This window comes from Oreochromis niloticus, linkage group LG1, assembly GCF_001858045.2.
Source record: "Oreochromis niloticus isolate F11D_XX linkage group LG1, O_niloticus_UMD_NMBU, whole genome shotgun sequence".
NCBI classification, from domain to species: Eukaryota; Metazoa; Chordata; class Actinopteri; order Cichliformes; family Cichlidae; genus Oreochromis; species Oreochromis niloticus.
The window spans coordinates 35,845,659-35,864,302 of NC_031965.2; the positions used below are offsets into that span (position 1 = coordinate 35,845,659).

The 18,644-nt window shown below is 40.5% G+C and overlaps 1 protein-coding gene across 1 annotated transcript; it reads right to left on the reverse strand.

Moving 5' to 3' along the window:
* Positions 1 to 581: 581 nt before the first annotated feature.
* Positions 582 to 16,956, reverse strand: LOC102078388 (adhesion G-protein coupled receptor G2-like). The gene is made up of 16 exons (XM_019361105.1): positions 16,649 to 16,956; positions 16,250 to 16,366; positions 12,999 to 13,038; positions 11,837 to 11,958; positions 6,629 to 6,692; positions 6,233 to 6,374; positions 5,698 to 5,814; positions 4,742 to 4,864; positions 4,520 to 4,565; positions 4,244 to 4,338; positions 3,441 to 3,562; positions 2,977 to 3,245; positions 2,779 to 2,875; positions 2,431 to 2,560; positions 1,840 to 1,996; positions 582 to 1,027 (listed from the first exon to the last, which is right to left on the reverse strand). The coding sequence occupies exons 2-16, from the start codon at positions 16,293 to 16,295 to the stop codon at positions 921 to 923; spliced, it is 1,677 nt and encodes a 558-aa protein (XP_019216650.1). The 5' UTR covers positions 16,296 to 16,366; positions 16,649 to 16,956; the 3' UTR covers positions 582 to 920.
* Between the last annotated feature and the right edge of the window lie 1,688 nt (positions 16,957 to 18,644).

Here is an 18,644-nt window from a genome sequence, read left to right on the forward strand (position 1 = left end):
GATAGCCTCTGGAAAACTCACAATGTATGCAGATACATGCTTCGATATGCAAAATGGTACTGAAAGTATTCACAAATGCATTTTATATATGTAAGAAGATATACCTAATGATATTTTTAAAAACCTCACATAAAATATGATCAAAATGTGCAGTAAAGATGTAGATAACAGTAGCAGAGTATCAGAATTACTAATGTCAGAACCCTACAAAACTAAAACTAAGATCAGATCCTTATGCAATGTAGAAACGCAGATGAGATGAAATGACAGACAATGAACCAGGACCATCAGCATAGAAAGATCAGGTCAGATCAGAATTTTCTGCTGATATTATTCTCTATTATTAATTATTCACTATTTCACAACTGTACACACACTTACCCTAAATAAAGAAAAAGTTAAATAAACATCTTATCTAAACATTCTATCTTGGAGAGATTAATCCCTCATCCCATTTCATTTAGTATCAAACTCCAGTCCTTGAGGGCTGGTGTCCTGAAACTTGTCCATGTGTCCCTGCTGTAACACATCTGAATACAATTAGTAGGTCATTAGCAAGACTCTATAGAACATGACTGCATGCTGAGGTGTCAATTCAGCCATTTGATTCATGTTACAGCAGCTCACGAGTGAATGAACATGGTGCAATAAAAGTACTATTAGAAGTACATTATTCCAAACACTTGCATGTATTTCAGTTTACTTGAGCAGGGTTAGGGGTTGCCACCTCAACATGCAGTCAAGTTCTATAGAGTCTTGCGAATGACCTACTAATTTTATTCAGATGTGTTGCAGCAGGGACACATGGAAAGGTTTCAGGAGTTTGACACCCCTGATTTAGAATCAGTTGTTATACATGCAGACAATCTAAAGCCGAAATAATAACGTGAAATTCCATGGACACACTTCTGGAACTCTTGTTATTTGCTGTTGATCATGCTATTAGGGGTTGTTGCTTCAGTTGTCTTAGGAGCTGATTTTTTAAACTTTCTCAGTGAATATACAAACCAGACGAAGATGAAGAAACCTGCAAGGAAAACAGAAGAAAGAGAGTAAAATAAAGGTTTAGACAGTGAACAAGAAATACAAATCATGCAATAAACCTGATAATTCAACTACACAGGAGACGCTAAAGACACAACAGGGACGAAACTGGGATGAAGAGGGAACTAACAGAATCTAACAGAATCAAGAACAGTAAATATAAATAACACTCAGAGGCACTAAAGAATACTAACATCATGACTAACAAGTGTGTGTTTTCTTTAGTGTCTGTAAAGTAATTTTTAAACACATTTTCTGGTTTCAAATTTTATTTAAGCCATCCATTTTCTCAACCTCATATCTAATTTAGAGTCACTGGAGGACTGGATTTTATCCAAGCTTTCACAGGTATGGTGTGCCTTGAACGGGTTGCCAGTCCATCACAGGACTAATATAAAAGTCAAAGTCTTTTTATAACTTCATACAATATTCTTGTAAATGACCCCTCATACCAAACTTCAGTACTTAATCACTACAGGGGACCCTGACCCATATTTTGGGAGTCAATAGTAGTTATTTCATATTAAAGCCACCAAATCTTTAAAAAGTTTAGATCTGACCCCTTAAATCAGCTGACTTAAACAATTTCATGCCTAAATGTATCTAGGCCTTTTAAAAACTGCAATGAAATTAAGTTTACATTGATTTCAGTTGTTTAAAACCATGTTAGATTTAGTGCTTTTTGATTGAGTGAACACACACACACACACACACACCTACACACACACACACACACACACACACACACACACACACACACAGAAGAACTGAATGAATGAAACATATTATACAGACCTTGCAGTGAGTTCAGGAGACAGAAGAGGTAGAGGGCAAAGTTGGTCAGGTTACCGAATGAGAAGAAGATCAGGCCCCAGGTAATGCCGAGCAGAGCGCTGACACCCAGCAGGGGACAAGCTATTTGCCTGACGTTTTTAGCGTGAAGCTGCCCAAACTGATTTGGCAAAAACAAAATGACATGTGATATGTTATAGACAAAATCTGAAACTAACAGAGGCCTTGAAATGTGTTTTAAAAGTAACAACAATGACGCTTCAGTTTTTAAAAAATTTATATTTATTTTTTTATTCCCTTATTGACACTTTAATGTAAACTAAGTTTTAAGTACTAAACTATTACTGGAGTGCAAACAGTTTATTTAAAAAAACAGAATGACCAACTCATCATGCAATATTTATATCCTGTAAAAAGAGTCATTTAAATATCTCACTGTCAATTAATTTTGAAAACCAGTAGTCCTTCTTGGTATGACCAGTTCATTGTTGGTTTGGGCTTATCAAGGGATACAATGTTGTGGAACGATTTGGAAATTACTATAAATTCAAAGGTTAACGTTCATTTTAAAAAGATTACAAGAATAACTCATACCTGTTTGCTATACCCAACATTCAAAACACGCTTGACTGTCACCATAAACATGGTCATGTTAAAGAGGAACACCATGGTGAACAGTCCAGTAGTAGTGACCGCCTTCACTATTTCATTAGATATATAGCATCTACAGAGAAAGGAAACAGACAGTGATTTCATCTTACACAATAAAATAAATATATACTGTGTATGTAGATGACTCAGTGTATCAGCTTTGCTTTATATTCTTTTCCACTTGTTAATTTTAAACACTTCCATATATATTCAAACTCTAATACACATCCAAAACAGTTATAACATTAATTATAATTCCTACTTTTACACACTTAAAAAGGTTTTCCTTACATTTTAGTGTGATTATGGTTTGACTTGTCTAGAAGGACATGGCCATAAAAGCGTCTGTCTATGATCATCACCACTGACACAATGACTGCAGGAACACCTGAAACACAAGAACTGATTAGTCACTCACTCAAGTTTGCTGACTAATAACCACTAATAACTAATAACCACAATCCTTCCTGTTTGAAGGATTCCACTCACCCCATCCCACCAGACTGAGTTTGAGAATGTATCTGCTGACAGAAATGTTGAAGATTTTGACTAAGAGAAGGTAGAGGTGGAACCCCTCCAAGGCCATCCAGGTGAAAGTGGCCAACAGGGAGTAGTGAAGGGCAAGAGCCATGTAGAAACAGAGCCAAGTGGAGGGGTGTTCTGCCACTGCCTGACTGGGCAGGAAGTGCAGGTTGAGGAGTATCAGGGCAATGACAAGACTGATGTGGATGTTCATAGAAAGATCTTCTCTGAGTGTCCTGTTAGACAGAGAAGAAAATATCTGTTGTAAATGGCAACTTTCCTTGTCATATCTTGGTTGGAAGAAGGTTAGGTCATATCAAGTGTAGGAATAAAGTATCGATGGGAGAATTAAAATAACGAAGGAGGGACAGTATTTATCTTAAAAGAAGAGTGATTAAGAAGAATAATTAAAGTGAAAAAGAAAATATTACCTGTTTGTGATGAAAAGTAAAACGGTGATGACCAGGGTAAAAAGAGAAAAGCTACAGCCAATCAGAGAAATGTATGCTAATATCTCAAGGTCTTTTTTTGAGACGTGAGCAGAAGGAGACGTCTGTGGAGAAAATACACTTTCACGTTATCTGTTGACATTATTAGTGACACAAAAATGAGGTTTTTAGATATTTTAAGTTTAGTGATTCTATATTTACTAGGTGGACAAAACCTAAAAGTGGGGGGTTATTTATTTAAGATGATGTTTTAAAAAAAATCTGTTCATCTTACGAAGTATTTAAGTTGACATTCACACGCATTTGTTTATGTAAACTCTCCTCCCAGAGAGATTAAGGTCCTGGCTAAAGTCTGGACGTTGATTGGATTTTTTTACTTTTTTCCCCAATAACTGGTGTGTTAGGCTTCATTAGCTTGTTGCCTGACCCAGTTTAGCCAGTCCTTAGCTGTCAGACAGATTGCCTCACATTTGACACTGGAATACAAAGGTATACAGTGAATGCAGTCAGCTCAATGACTGCAAGGTACCACAGTCACTGCAAAAGAAGCATATTCTTCATCATTCCACTACCGTGCTTGACCAGTAGTTTGAGCTGTTTGTGGCCCTTTTCCATGTTTGGCAACCCTTCATAGCAAGCAATACTTGTTCAGTGTTTTCCTGAACTTTAAGCTTTAACAAGCTAACTGCTAACTAAGAACTAAGATTTCTTAAATTATTCATGCAATATTATGCCTGTATTTTGGTGTTCATTATACTTTGTATAATAAAAAAGACTGAATCTACCATGAGTACACCGAAGTATGTGAAATGGTTACAGGAACAGGTGACGTTACTCTGACCATCAGTCCACCGAGTGAGGCAGCCATCCGTACTGAAATCTGGCAAGTCAAACAAAAACAAGTATTATCCATGAGATGCTGACACCTCTTAATTATATCAGTTCACTCAGAAATCTGTAATGCTGAGTGAAACTAGAAACCCCGATGACTACAAATTAAAAAAAGACATAGTTATAGTACATATTAGTTTTTATGAGAGTCATCATGCTTGGTTACTCACTGTTTGTTGAAAAATTAAAGAACTGACAGGAGGGTTCCTGGGTTTTCTATGACAAAAATAAACGGACATATAATAAAATAACTATTTTATATCTGTTTAGTGTTATGTGTCTGTATTTTTTACTAACTTTTATTGAAATAATTTACACAGACTTCCATAATATTCAGGATTATATATCTATATGCAAGAGTGGGATAAATGATGAAATGAAATTGTAATTACATTTATATCCTTAAAGTTTATGGTGATGTTGACAGGATCCTGAAGACCTGATATTGTCTTGCCCTGCACACTCAGGATAACCAGTCTTTGATCATATACTTCATATAACACTCCCGCATCAGTCTAGAATGTAACACATACAACAGTTCATTTGAAAGTTTGTTCAAAATGATTTTATGTAAGACTTTTATAAAATTCTAACTGTGCAAAAAGGGGAAAGCAACTCAGAGATAATGTCACACTGTTTTGAATCTGTCATTTACATCTTGGTAAAAACAAGAGGTTTTTCTTTTCCCATGTACAACTACTCTACTCCCTAAATTCAAATTTGTCTAAATTTGTATTGCTTTACATTTTGATTTACATAATAGCAAAAGACCAACTTCTTGTGCACCACTGTGTTTGAGTAACCCTTCTTGTTTTCAAAACATATTTCAGCCTGCATGATGTATAACTAAGCCCTTAACCTGTTTTCATTTACTTATTTTCCTGTAATACTGTAATGAATTCTAAATGACTGTGAACTTTCATTCATTTAAGTCGATGAAGTTTGTCCTGCAACAGCTAAAAAGACAGTAAAGGTGATAGAAGATTTCTCATCAACCACAAAAACAATGTATGTGAATTTACAGTTGAAGTTACATAGTAGAACTGCAGATATAAACTATAAACAGCAGGACAGTAAAAGAAAAATCTGGTTTAAAAATGGTACCTGGTCACAAATCAAATAACAAGATACCAAAGACTCAAATTAATACTAACATTTGAATGGCCCAGGAATGTTTCAAGAAACAAAATAAAGAGCCCAAGGTGTTTATCCAGTCTGATCAAGCATCTATGGGATTCATATGTGAATCCCACGGATGCTTGTGATACAGACTGTGAGAAAATTGCGGAGGATTTTATACACAACAGAAGAAGCACAAAATTTTACAGAAGCTCATATAATCCCCTACCCTGTTTGTTTCCGGCAACTTAAACAAGGAGAACACAAGCTTGTTGTCTGGTCCAATATCCAGTCCGCTTGGTAGTTGAACATGCACTCTGCTCTTGGGGACCTGACTCAATCCTGCCTATATCATTCCCAGAAACAGAGGGAGAAACATTGCATGTGAATATATGAAATAGTATGATAAAACTGTCATAGCAACTGCACAGCTGATGGTATTTAAAAGGCTATTTGAAGTATTAATAGCAAGGAAATTTAGAAATGGAAATTTGTTCAGTGATGTAATAATTGATAGGACAATAATATGACCTGCAAATTGTGCTCAAGGTAATGTCATAGATCACATGTCAATCAAAGCAGTAATCAGTAAAAGTCATCATCTGAGATCAAAGTGTGTGTACACATTGTTTAAATGTCTTCTAGCAGTTGTTGAGATATTTCAGCTCAAGCCAAAGAAATGGTTGGACGTGGTTAGTATTGCTGCAAATCTTCCAAAAAGAGAAAACAGCAGTGTCAATCCTTTCTGTCTTTTGGGTTTTTACCTCATTGTCACTGGCATAAATTTCAAGGCCTCTGAAGGTACCATTGGGTTTGAAGAGGAGAGCCACAAAATTGCCGGAAGATATATTTACGACTCCTTTTACTGGAGTTTCTTCTAGAATTTGTTCTAGGCTCTTCAAGGCGCTGGTGGAAAAGGATAAGTATTATATTGGTTTACACCCTGTCATCGATTCCATAACACAAAATATTTTTAATATTACCTTAATCTCAACCTTCTACAAATTCTTCATGTTTAATGTACAAGTGTTTTACAAATTGCCCTCAGACACAAGTGTTCAAACAGCAAATTCTGACAAACTGAAAAAACAAAATCTAACAACACAAACAAACAAACAAACAAACAAAAATCATGTATTTAGGGTGAATAAAATGCTTACTCAGCAGGGTTTGTTTGGGTTGAATCTTCCAAAATGTTTGTTGTATACTTCATACAGCAGCTAGCTGTAAAGTAATTAAAGGAAACAATATAAATTAACTTTTTTATAGCGGTATTATCTAAGTTTCAGCTCAAAACACACATTGTTCATTCTATTGTGCATTTTTAGCCATGGACTACTTTGTGCAAAGGAAGTAAATGGACTGGTTTTTATACAGAGCTTTTCAAAGCACTTTACACAACTTGTGCATTCATTCATTCACACAAGCACTTTTTTCTACTGTTTCTGAGTGCTTCATAACTAACATCCACTCCAATGGATGCAGCAACATGGGGTTAGTATCTTGCCCAAGGATACTCGGCATGCAGACTGGAGCAGACTAGGATTGAACCACTTACCCTGTGGTGAGTAGAGCACCTGCTTTACCACCTGAGCTAAAGTCTCCTCTACAAAAGCTTACAGCACCTGGTATTCCCAGCCAGTCTCCCATCCAAGTACTAACCAACTCCAACCCTGCTTAACTTCAGAACTCAGACAACATTGGGTGTGCTCAGGGTGGTATGGCCGAAAAAAAAAATACATTGAGTAAGTTTTCAAAACATTTATCTTTCTACAAAAATATTACAGAAATCATAGTGGGCCTCTAGACAACAGCCTAATAGTATTGTAGCCGTAGGCCGGGGGAGAGCCTGGGCACCTTTGCAGCGGATGTGTTGCTGTATGCTCGTCGTGGCTACCCAGAGTTCCCAGCAGCAGCCCGTGAGGAGCTTAGCCTGCATGCTTTCCTGCGAGGACTTTTCCCAGAGCGACTACGCCAACACGTCCGCCTGGCCATGCCTCAGACTCTCCGTGAGGCGCTCCTTGAGGCTGAAAGGGCCAAGCTTGTGCTCACATCGCGACCTGACCAGCAGTTGCGCCCCCAAACTACTCTCAAATCAGAGCCGCAGACTGCGACAGTGAGAGGGAGGTCGCGGGGATATGCCAGCCGCAGCCCTCGGTGCCCTGGAGGCGTCCCCGTCGACCGACCGACCGCTGCTACCGGTGCGGTGAGCCTGGCCACGTGGCGCGCGACTGCTTGGCGCCCGCCCCAAAGGCCAGAACTATGTGGCCTCAGGAGGATGAGAGGGGGAGCGGTACAATTCAATTCAATTCAATTCAATTTTATTTATATAGCGCCAAATCACAACAAAAGTCGCCTCAAGGCGCTTTATATTGTACAGTAGATAGCACAATAATAAATACAGAGAAAAACCCAACAATCATATGACCCCCTATGAGCAAGCACTTTGGCGACAGTGGGAAGGAAAAACTCCCTTTTAACAGGAAGAAACCTCCGGCAGAACCAGGCTCAGGGAGGGGCGGCCATCTGCTGCGACCGGTTGGGGTGAAAGAAGGAAAACAGGATGAAAGACATGCTGTGGAAGAGAGACAGAGATTAATAACAGATATGATTCGATGCAGAGAGGTCTATTAGCACATAGTGAGTGAGAAAGGTGACTGGAAGGGAAAAACTCAATGCATCATGGGAATCCCCGGCAGCCTACGTCTATTGCAGCATAACTAAGGGAGGATTCAGGGTCACCTGGTCCAGCCCTAACTATATGCTTTAGCAAAAAGGAAAGTTTTAAGCCTAATCTTGAAAGTAGAGATAGTGTCTGTCTCCCGAATCCAAACTGGAAGTTGGTTCCACAGAAGAGGGGCCTGAAAACTGAAGGCTCTGCCTCCCATTCTACTTTTAAATACTCTAGGAACAACAAGTAGGCCTGCAGTGCAAGAGCGAAGTGCTCTAATAGGGTGATATGGTACTACAAGGTCATTAAGATAAGATGGGGCCTGATTATTTAAGACCTTGTATGTGAGGAGCAGGATTTTGAAATCAATTCTGGATTTAACAGGAAGCCAATGAAGGGAAGCCAAAACAGGAGAAATATGCTCTCTCTTTCTAGTCCCTGTCAGTACTCTTGCTGCAGCATTTTGGATTAGCGAGGGGACCACCGCTCCAGCTTCCTGCCCCCCTCCAAGAACGATGCACGGTGGCGGGCCTAGTCGGGCACCTCAAGGGACTCTACCTGAGCTGCTGTGTTGAGGACCAGCCCTGCCAGGCCCTAGTGGACACGGGGTCCACCATTTCCCTAATACGACCTGGTGTGTTTCCTGGAACATCCGGGCCGCTTGTGATGGGTTGGTCGCCCACCGACACCCAGCTGATGACAGTGACGGGGGAGAGAACTGACATGCAGGGTAAGAAACCGTTGCGGATCCGAGTGAAGGATCTGGAGCTGGTGCATGACTTCTGGCTTGCTGACATCCAAGAACAGTGCATCATCGGCCTTGATCTGCTGACCCGCTGGGGGGCCTATGTTGACACCGCGAAGCTGGCTGTCACTCTTGGTACAGAGACTCCGGTTCCCTGCTTTTGACCGCACTGGAGAGCCAGAGACTGCAGGCAGACACGGCTGGTTCAGCACGCCATCGACACCGACTCTGCTCAACCCATCTGTCTGCGCCCACGCCAGCTGCCCCTCTCGAAACGGCAGGGAGAGCGGGCCCAGGAGGCACAGGGCATGGCTACTGCTCGGGCCACAGCCGACGGAGGGGGATGGCTCTTGTTGACCGTGCAGCGGCTGAAGCAGGAGCAGGAGGCTGATGCAACGTTGGTTCAGGTGGGGGCCTGGCTGGAGGCAGCACGACGCCCAGGCTGGACAGGGGTGTCAGGACAGGGGCCCGAAGTGAAGGCCTACTACTCCCAGTACGACAACCTGGAGACCCACGACGGCTTCCTGTACCGGAGATGGCGGGCCCCCGGGCAGGGCAGAGATCTCCTGCAGCTGTTGGTGCCTCGGACACTGCGGTCGCAGGTGCTCGAGCTCGTCCACGGCTCGGTGGGGGCCGGCCACTATGGGAATGCCAAAACTCTCCGCCGTCTCAGGGGACAGTTCTACTGGCCTGGTTGTCGACGGGAAGTGGAACTTAATGTGCACTGCTGTGACACCTGTACGGCATGGAAGGGCCCCACTCAATGCTTCACTGCCCCCCTACAGCAGCATTGGGTGGGGGCCCCGATGGAGAGAGTGGGAGGAGACGTCCTAGGGCCTTTCCCTGTCCCCGAGGCAGAGAACCGGCGCGTGTTGGTGGCCAGGGACTGCTACAGGAGGCTGAGGGAGCGGTGCCAGGCCCAGGTCAGTGCCGGAGTATGACAGAAAAGAGCCTGCGACACCAGGTGCCGAGGGGGAGCTTTCGTGCCTGGCGACAAGGTTTGGGCGTACTGCCCGGTTCGCAAGAGAGGGGTGTCCCCCAGGCTGTGCGGTCACTGGCAAGGGCCGGCGGAAGTCGTGGGCGGCTAACAGAAGTGGTGTACCGGATCCGCATGCCGGGCCCAGGGCGCATGGCGGTGTTGCACCAGGAGAGGCTCTCACCCTACCGCCTGCCTGCTCCAGCAGCCGCTGGGGCAGGGGATGCTGGTGGCACCCCACGTTCTCATCCAAGTGACTCTTCCCCTGCTGGTCGAGATCGGCCTGCGCGCCGAAGGAAGACACATGGACATTTGCAGGACTTTGTGTTGGGTAATGAAGTTGTCGGGGATGACTGACCCCTTAGGTGGGGGCTATGTAGCCGGTCAGGGCTGTTTTGGGGTTTTGTTATTATAGTTCTGTTTGCTGTTGTCATGGCGATGAGTGACGCGCTCTCTTGGCCACTGTTTCCGGTGAGAGAGCGCCTTTTTTTTGTTGTTTATGTTTTTTTTGGTTGCCGCGCTGAGGAGGGGGATAGCGGCAGTGTTCTGGGCCGGGTAAATAAACGGGTGCTCCCAAAGAAACCTTTGTCTCCTCCGTGACTGAGCTCGCCACAGTATATTTACTGCTTTTTTCATTAGCATGTATGTGAAATCCATCCATCCATTTTCTTCTGCTCATCCAGGGCTGGGTTGCAGTAGCAACAGCCTAAGTAGAGCAACCCAGACCTCCCTCTCCTTACCCACTGCCTCTAGCTTCTCTATGGGAACACCAAGGCATTACCAGGCCAGCCGAGAGATATAGGCTGTATCCCAGTTTAGAGGCAGCAATATAACATAGCTAACATTAACAGTGCAGTGAATCCTGCTTGTGCCGTGATATTCAGGACTGCAAACCGAGCAGCATTCACTGACTTTCAGCTTGTTGTGTGTGTGGATATATGACTGACTTTAATTATCCATAAAATCAACACAACATCTGTAAGATTAAGGTCAACTACTGAATGGCGTATATTTTACAGTAAAGGCTTTTAAACCAAGTTAGTACTAACATCGCTAATGTCACATAACTTTGCCGACATGTGGCCAACAGTAATGTTTTAATGATCTTCGTTATTAAACCTTTGCACATAAGTGACATAATATTCAGTACTTACTTTTAAAAGTTTACTCTTCCGCCATTTTTTTCGGCAAAATTATCCACACCCACCGCCGCGCTATGAAGTCTGGGATATGTTGGGCCATGAAGGCTACACCAACCCATCCTTACAATTCAGGGAAATGAAGGACGCATTTAAGGGCTGCATTTCAAGCAGCCGTTGAATTGGGACAGCCTTCGTCGCGTCGCTGTGACGTAATCGGCCTTAAAATGCGGCCTTTAAGGCTGCAGACCCTGAATTGGGATACAGCTGTCTCCAGCTTGTCTTGGGTCTGCCCCGGGGCGCCACCTTGTGGGACATGCCCACCTCACCCAGGAGGTGCCCAGGATGGATACTTTTCAGATGCCCGAATCACCTTAACTGGTTCTTTTTGATATATAAAGACCCTTTGATATATAAAGGGTCTCTAATGTGAGAGACAGAATGCAACCTCAACAGTTCGTCACTCTATACCAGGGCTAACACGGAGAGATAGACAACCCTTCACGCTCACGTTCATACCTATGGCCAAGTTAGACTCACCAATTAACCTAGGCCCATGCATATATTTGGACCGTGGATGAAAACCAGAGTACCTAGAAAGAACCCACCAAAGCATGGAAGAACATGCAAATGCCACACAGAAAGGTCCCAGAGTGAATTCAAAACCTGGGGTTTCTGCTGTGAGGTGACAATGCTAACCATTGCACCACCCTGCCACCCTGACCGAGCTATGAGCCTGTTAAATAAAGATTATTTATGAAATTCATCTAAAACCTGTCCCAGTCTTTTCTCAGTTTACTTCAGATAAAGTTAAGAGAAATGCATTAAACCACTTACAGAATGTTTCATTACAAACTGAACTGCAATAATTGCCACAGGAAGCTCCTGATACACAGCTCCAGGAGAAACTTCCATGAGATACAAAAGACAACAGCCACCAAAGCATGCAACACGTTATCCTGGGGGAATGGAGAGAATCAGTTTAGAACAACAACAACAACAACACAGCTTATTCATTTTTAGTTACATTTTTCTTTCAAGGTGAATAGGCCTTGTGATAAACTTCATCATCATCAGTCCAATGTGAAGAGCATCTGTTTATATAACTATCACCCCAATTTCAATAAAGCTGGGAGGTGTTAAATGCAAATGTAAACAAAATGCAATGATTTGTATTATAAATATACATTTGATTAAAAATATGAACCCACAATAGAACACAGAAAACATCTAACATTTTTAAACTGAGAAAAGTTTAAAAAAAAAAAAAAGGTAATTTTGAGTTTGACGGCAGAAACCCTTCTCAAAATAGTTGGGACAGGCTCGGGTGCAAGGTGCAAGATGCTAGAAGGCCATAACCAAGTGGCATGCATAGCATACAGGAACATCTGTGTCGAGTATGACCTGAAGGTCCCGGGGTCAAAATGGGACACGCTTCCCTAGGGTGGTTGAGAATGACCAAGCTATGATCCTATATATAAGATGTTATTGTTTATATTTTATTGAAAATTTGATGCAGTGGCCTTCTGACATCAAACAGGCAAAGAACTGGCATGTTAATTAAAAAAAAGAAACCATTAGGAATAGTGAGGCAGGGTACTTTTGCGTTTGTGTTTCAATAAGTTTCCTCTTACTGCACATGTCAGTAAGAGAATTAGCAAAATATTTATCTGAATGTACCTTTATTTAAATGAAAAATGTTTTGGATGTGGAATACTCATCCAGTGGAGTGGAAAATATGAAAATAACAATAGCAACAACTACAATAATCATAATGATAATGATTATTATATTCATAGAAAAATACGTTTAGAAAAAACATGCATGTAGAAAGCCCTACAATTTTACTGCCATGTACCTTTGCACAAATCATCAGTAGGTAACTTTTAGTCCTGATATTCATATTTATTTTGTGTTCAATCGTAAACCAGCATGAAACAGATTAAATACACAATAAAGAAAGCATCTCTAACATAAAGAGAATAAAAATGAAGCATACCCTTGAATGATGCTAGATGCCCTTGTAGAATTCATTTCCCCTGGAAAGGTTATGGAACACGAATTATGTAACAATTGGAAAAAAAGACAATCAGTAAACCTGCTGTCTTTGACAATGTTTGTGGTAAATTTATAAACACGACACGTAAATGACCCGAGACAGGAGGAGGAGGAAGCATCAACTGAAATATAAACACCGCTATCTGCCATTGACTCTCCAGCAAAAAAGCCAACTGAATTCAACAAGATGTCAGCAGATGTTTCATGAATTGCCCTGTTCCTAATTAATGTCTACGCCATCATAATGTCTGTTTTCAGCAGCACAAAAACTTGCCTCCTATTAATGTCAGAAAGGTTTCCAAGAACACGTGGTAAAGGTAAATGTCTTATGCCTTCGTTTAGATTGCGTATATATCTTATTTTATGTCACTTTGACCTTTGATTGTACTTCAGATTATTTAGATATTTTTGCATTGAAGAAATGCTTTCTTTCAATTCAATTCAATTTTATTTATACAGCACCAAATCACAATAACAGTCGCCTCAAGGGACTTTATATTGTAAGGTAGACAATAATACATATGATGCTGGAGACAGAGACAGATTCTTTTAAAAATTTAATTTCAATATGGCATATACATGAAATCATATTATTCAGTTGTTGTTTTTCAACAGATATTGTGTGCAGTTAAACTTTTTAAAAAAATGCAGTTTCTAAAATGGAAACCAACCAGCAGTTCAGTCTGAAAGACCGGTGTTTCTTCTCATTTGAATATTTATTATTGGTCATTGATAAGCCAAAAGCATTTCTTATCTAATTTCTCGATGAATCAATGGAATAATTGATAGATTACTAAAATAATCAAGCTGCAGCCCTACTCAGAATACTAAACATCAAGAGGACTCATCTCCTGCACCACCATCTACCGATAAAGTTAGCTGAACAAACTTGTCCAACACTAAACACACTTTGTTTGATTTTGCTCCCTCCTTATTCAGAACAAGCTAATGGCTTAATCTCACAAGTACAAATAGGATTGCAGCCTCTTTGCATTAACAACAACAAAAAGAAAAATCAGTGGTTGCCCGGTGATTCTTTTTAATGTTTTCACATTCTCCAACAGATTATAACTGGTGGATGCCCAGAACTTGAGGGTGTTGAACACTCATGACCACTTTTGATCGCATTGCAATTGCACAGGTTGCCTGATAGCCACCATTCTGAAAACAGTGACAGTCTGACTTGGACTGATTGCGGTCCCTCTCAGAGAGATTACTAGAAGTTTGCCAGTAACTTCTTTGTAATTTAGAGAGAATCTCCAGACAGATTTCAATCTGTATTCCTGCAGCCAGGTGTATTTGTATGGCATTTGTGTTATGGTTATATTCCTTTAGAACAGGAAGGATGTTGAATGTAGGGTTAGGGTTAGCATGTAATAATTAAATGTTACATGGATATAAGTTACGTTAAATGAGAATTTCGGCTGTAGTTAATTGCAAACTTGACTCCATTTGGTTGCTGACTGATAGCAGGTAAGCTGCTTCTGGCATATTTTAGTGACAGTGTTGGGATCTCACTTTGCATCAAAAACATAACTGAAGTGACATACTTCAAGTATCTGGCATAATTTGCCTTTGCAAATTATACCAGAGCTCACTGTCTTATTAACAGCTCCGTCTCTTTGGTCTTCGTGGTGTGTAAACAGACTCCTGCTCCATGTTAAACTGTGCCTGTGTCATTATCACTGCTGCCATTATTAGTTTTGATTAAAACTGTTAAATTTACATTATGGACCCCTGCTCGCTAAAACTGACATAGATGTTACCAGTGATGGGAATAACGGCGTTACAAGTAACAGTGTCACTAACGGCGTTACTTTTTTCAGTAACGAGTAATCTAACTAATTACTATTTCTATCGTTACAACGCCATTACCGTTACTAAGAAAATGCGGTGCGGTCACGTTACTATTTTTCAACAAACAGACGGTTGAAGCTGTGTTCAGTTTACCGCACCTTATATCAGTTGCACGTAGCTGTCTACCTAAGTAATCTGGCCGCTACAGCTTGTAGCAGCTGTGCGCTCCGGCGGAAGGCAATCACTTTCTGGCAGACGATCACTTTTTGGCACAACACCTGGAGCTAAGGGGGCAAAACAATCGCATGAGTGCTGCTGTTTGACTGAGGAAGAATAAAGTAGTCGTGGTAAGCCAATCACATGACCACTTCAAGATGACAAAGCAACAAGGTGACATATACCAGCTTTTAAATTGTGTTGATAGGCCACGTAAAACCAGAGTCATGATAAACAATATATACACAGTGTTTTTTCCTCAATAGTTTCGTCACGTTTACTGTCTAAGGACAGCGTTAGCAAGCACTCTCTGCTTATGACCAAAAAATAAAAAAAACAAAACAAAACAACAGCGCTTTCGTGTGGGTGGAAAAATGTACCATGTCGACCAATCAAAAATGATATGGCAACATGATATTTGGTTGTTTAGGAAGAGGAGGAAGTTTTAGGAGTGACGACGAGTGAGAGAGAGAGAGAAAGAAAGACAGCAGAGAGAGCGAGTTTTGAGATGTGAGAGAGTTGTGACATTTAGCATGTTTGGAGTGTCTAGTTAATGTGTTGTCTTGTGTAGTTAGTGTGTAGTGTTGTGGATAGTTTTGTGTTGTGTGTCAGAACAATGAGGGAACTGCTGAATCAAAACAGGAGCAGTGATACACCTACTGCTGTCAGGGCTGCAGGTATCAGGCTGTGATGTTCTCCTTTATAGTGGACAGAAATTTTTGGAGTGGCACAAATAATTTTTGTGGTATCTTACTGAATGCAGAACACCTGATTGTTATGTAAATAGTTTGAAATGGTTATAAAAAAAAGGGTAAAAGGTAAATGGCTGCAAATAACTTTGTTGATTTTAGATCAACTGTGTTAATACAGTATGTCAAAATGAAAACATAACTGTAAATTCAGACATGTGAGGTTGTGCTGATGATACCAAACAAGGCAAAGTAAATAGTTTTTAAAGGCGAAATGTAGAGGTCAAATCAAAAGTAGTTAAAAATGGCCAATTAAACATTTTTTTAAAGTAATGCAATAGTTACTTTTCAAATAATTAATTACTTTTAGAATCTTGTAACTCAGTTACTAACTCAGTTACTTTTTTGAAGAAGTAACTATAATTAATTACTTTTTGGATGTTACACTGTCTGTGTAGCTGGATATCAGAAGTAAGTGCTAAAAGTTTACGTTTTAAGGAATATGTGTAGCGCCATTGTCTTTCAGTATGGCGCATGACGTCTTGTGGTTTGTTGGTTGGTTGGCTGTGGCTAACAAACTTCCATTAGATTATGTTAGATCTAGAACCTAGGCACAGAAGCGACAAGTCAGAGGAAAATAAGGACACTAAAACTAAAAATTAGTCTAAGGAGATCACATTTGGGATGCAACAATAAGTTTTATGTTAAGAAACCGAGGATACACTGTCCACTTCCTTCCTGGCATCCATAAGTAAACAGCAGTTATATATAAACTAGTATTGAACACATAAAAACACACACGGCAAAATACACAAATTCAATACACTAAAGGACAATGCACAAAGCTAAAAGAGCTCTCTAATATAAGGAGAACAACATGATAGCTTACCCTTTTTGGATCTCATTGTAGAAATTATTTCACCTGAGAAGAATCCAGAACACAGCTGACGCGACAGCAGGGAAAAGGCAAATGAGTAAACCTGCTGCGCTCGGAAAGATTCCTGCGAAGTTCATAAAATGACATGTAAACTACCTGAAACAGGAGGCGGAACTATCAAAAGGTCTCTATCTCTACTACTCTATATTTTCCGTTGGCAAAGCCATTTTTGGTTTGTCCCTTGTTATTCACCAGCTCTGTTTGAGCTGTTAGAGTTTTTTTAAACACCAGATAACCTTCCTGATGAAACCCCAAAGAGAATCCATATCTCAAAACAGAAAGAAATATGAGTTGAAACCAATGACTGTAAAAAAATATGGACACCTAACAGCTCCCCCAAACAAAGCCAAAACATCTCTATCACCTGCTGCCATCTCGCTGGCAGCGACGTGCAATACTACTGATTTCTATTCCGAGCTGATAACAAGTAAAATTCAGGATGGCATCGACGAAACAGTATACTATAGAGTATACCTTTTATAATGAATAAAAGACATCAGACTTCTTGTTCTTATTAATTAGAAAGAATTATCATACAAGAAATAAAAAAAACACGAAAAGTCAGAACCTACATTTTCAAATCAATCATTCATTTAACAGTGAAAAACAAGTGTGACTGATTGAAAATAATATAACAACTGAGAAACATTTTATTGATACATGTTATATTGATCTATCTTATGTATGAAATATTATGAGTTGTAGCTTACAGCTACTGCATATATTTTAATGATACCCAGCCTACATAATGCTCTTTAAATACCCTACGCCTCATCTTTACCTGACTTAATCTAGTCCAACTGAATCCATGTGATCTCCAGGGGCACACATATGACCCCAAGCTAAACTAATACAGCTATGTAGTATAGCATGTATTTATTTCATTACTAATTTCATAACCATATTTGTGAATGTAAATTTGAGCAAATGGGATTCGGTAGTTTTTACCATATGAGGAAGTCCCCATTGTTTAAATGTCAACAGTACATCAACACTTTCTGAAATTCAGCAACACGTTGTCAACAGCTCCACATTTTCTCCCTCTGCACCTGGAAGCACACGAAGCATACTGAACCTGTCTCACTGTTGCAACAGTGAGAATAAAAAAGGGAAAAGGAAACAACTAATCTGTTAAAATGTTCTAAGACCTAGACTACATGCAATTAATGAAGGTGTTTCTCTAGCTTTTATTTTTTACAGTGTAAATATATTTTTACAGCAGTGCGGTATGTGAATAACAGGTTATAGTGAGGATGATGTCACCTGATACAGCAAATAACATCTGAGCTGAAAACGTCCCGTTTTATGTTTTTCCCTAAAAGTAGAGTCGGTTTTGATTTAGATATTTTAATGTGTTTACAGCTCAGTGTGTTGCTCTCTCTCTTGTTGTGGAAGTTTCGATTTAATAAAGCTGCAGACAAACGGTGAGCGTAGCTAACATCCTTTAATAAAAAAGAACAAAAACCCAAGCTTGGTGAGAGCAGCCATCACGGGACAAACGACAGTTTTCACACCTTCTCAAGGTCCATTCATGCACAGTGAAGTTGCAGCTTGTTGGAAACGCATCTCCTTCCATCCAGTCATGAGGATGGTGTTTTCTCCTTGCTGATGCCATTTGCATGTACTGCTGCTGCTGGTGGACCTCTCACTGCTCAGGATACTACAGTCTCTTGACCTGCCCTGTTGTTGCTTTTAGAATTGCATTTCTTGTCTTCAAGGAGAAGTTAGCGTCCTTGGAGCTTGCTTAACCAACTCATATCCCCTCTTTGGTTTTAAATTCTCCTTTCTTAAAACCCAGAAAGTGAGATTGTAGTTGTTGTAGGCTAAGAACCACAAAATCCTCTTCATAATATTATTGCTTATTTTCATCAACAACACTCCTATTTTGTTTCTTTTGTGTCCACCAAGGGCAGCTGGTGACCTGCAGTATCACCTTCTCCCAATAGTT

What these genes read in the sequence shown, in the direction of transcription:
- LOC102078388 (XM_019361105.1), bottom strand. Translation starts at nt 16,295, where the DNA reads ATGCGCCATACTGAAAGACAATGGCGCTACACATATTCCTTAAAAC. An exon ending in CTTTAATTTTTCAACAAACA is followed by an intron (nt 4,339 to 4,519) that starts GTGAGTAACCAA and finishes TTGACTTGCCAG; the next exon opens with ATTTCAGTACGGATGGCTGC. An exon ending in AACCATAATCACACTAAAAT is followed by an intron (nt 2,561 to 2,778) that starts GTAAGGAAAACC and finishes CTTTCTCTGTAG; the next exon opens with ATGCTATATATCTAATGAAA.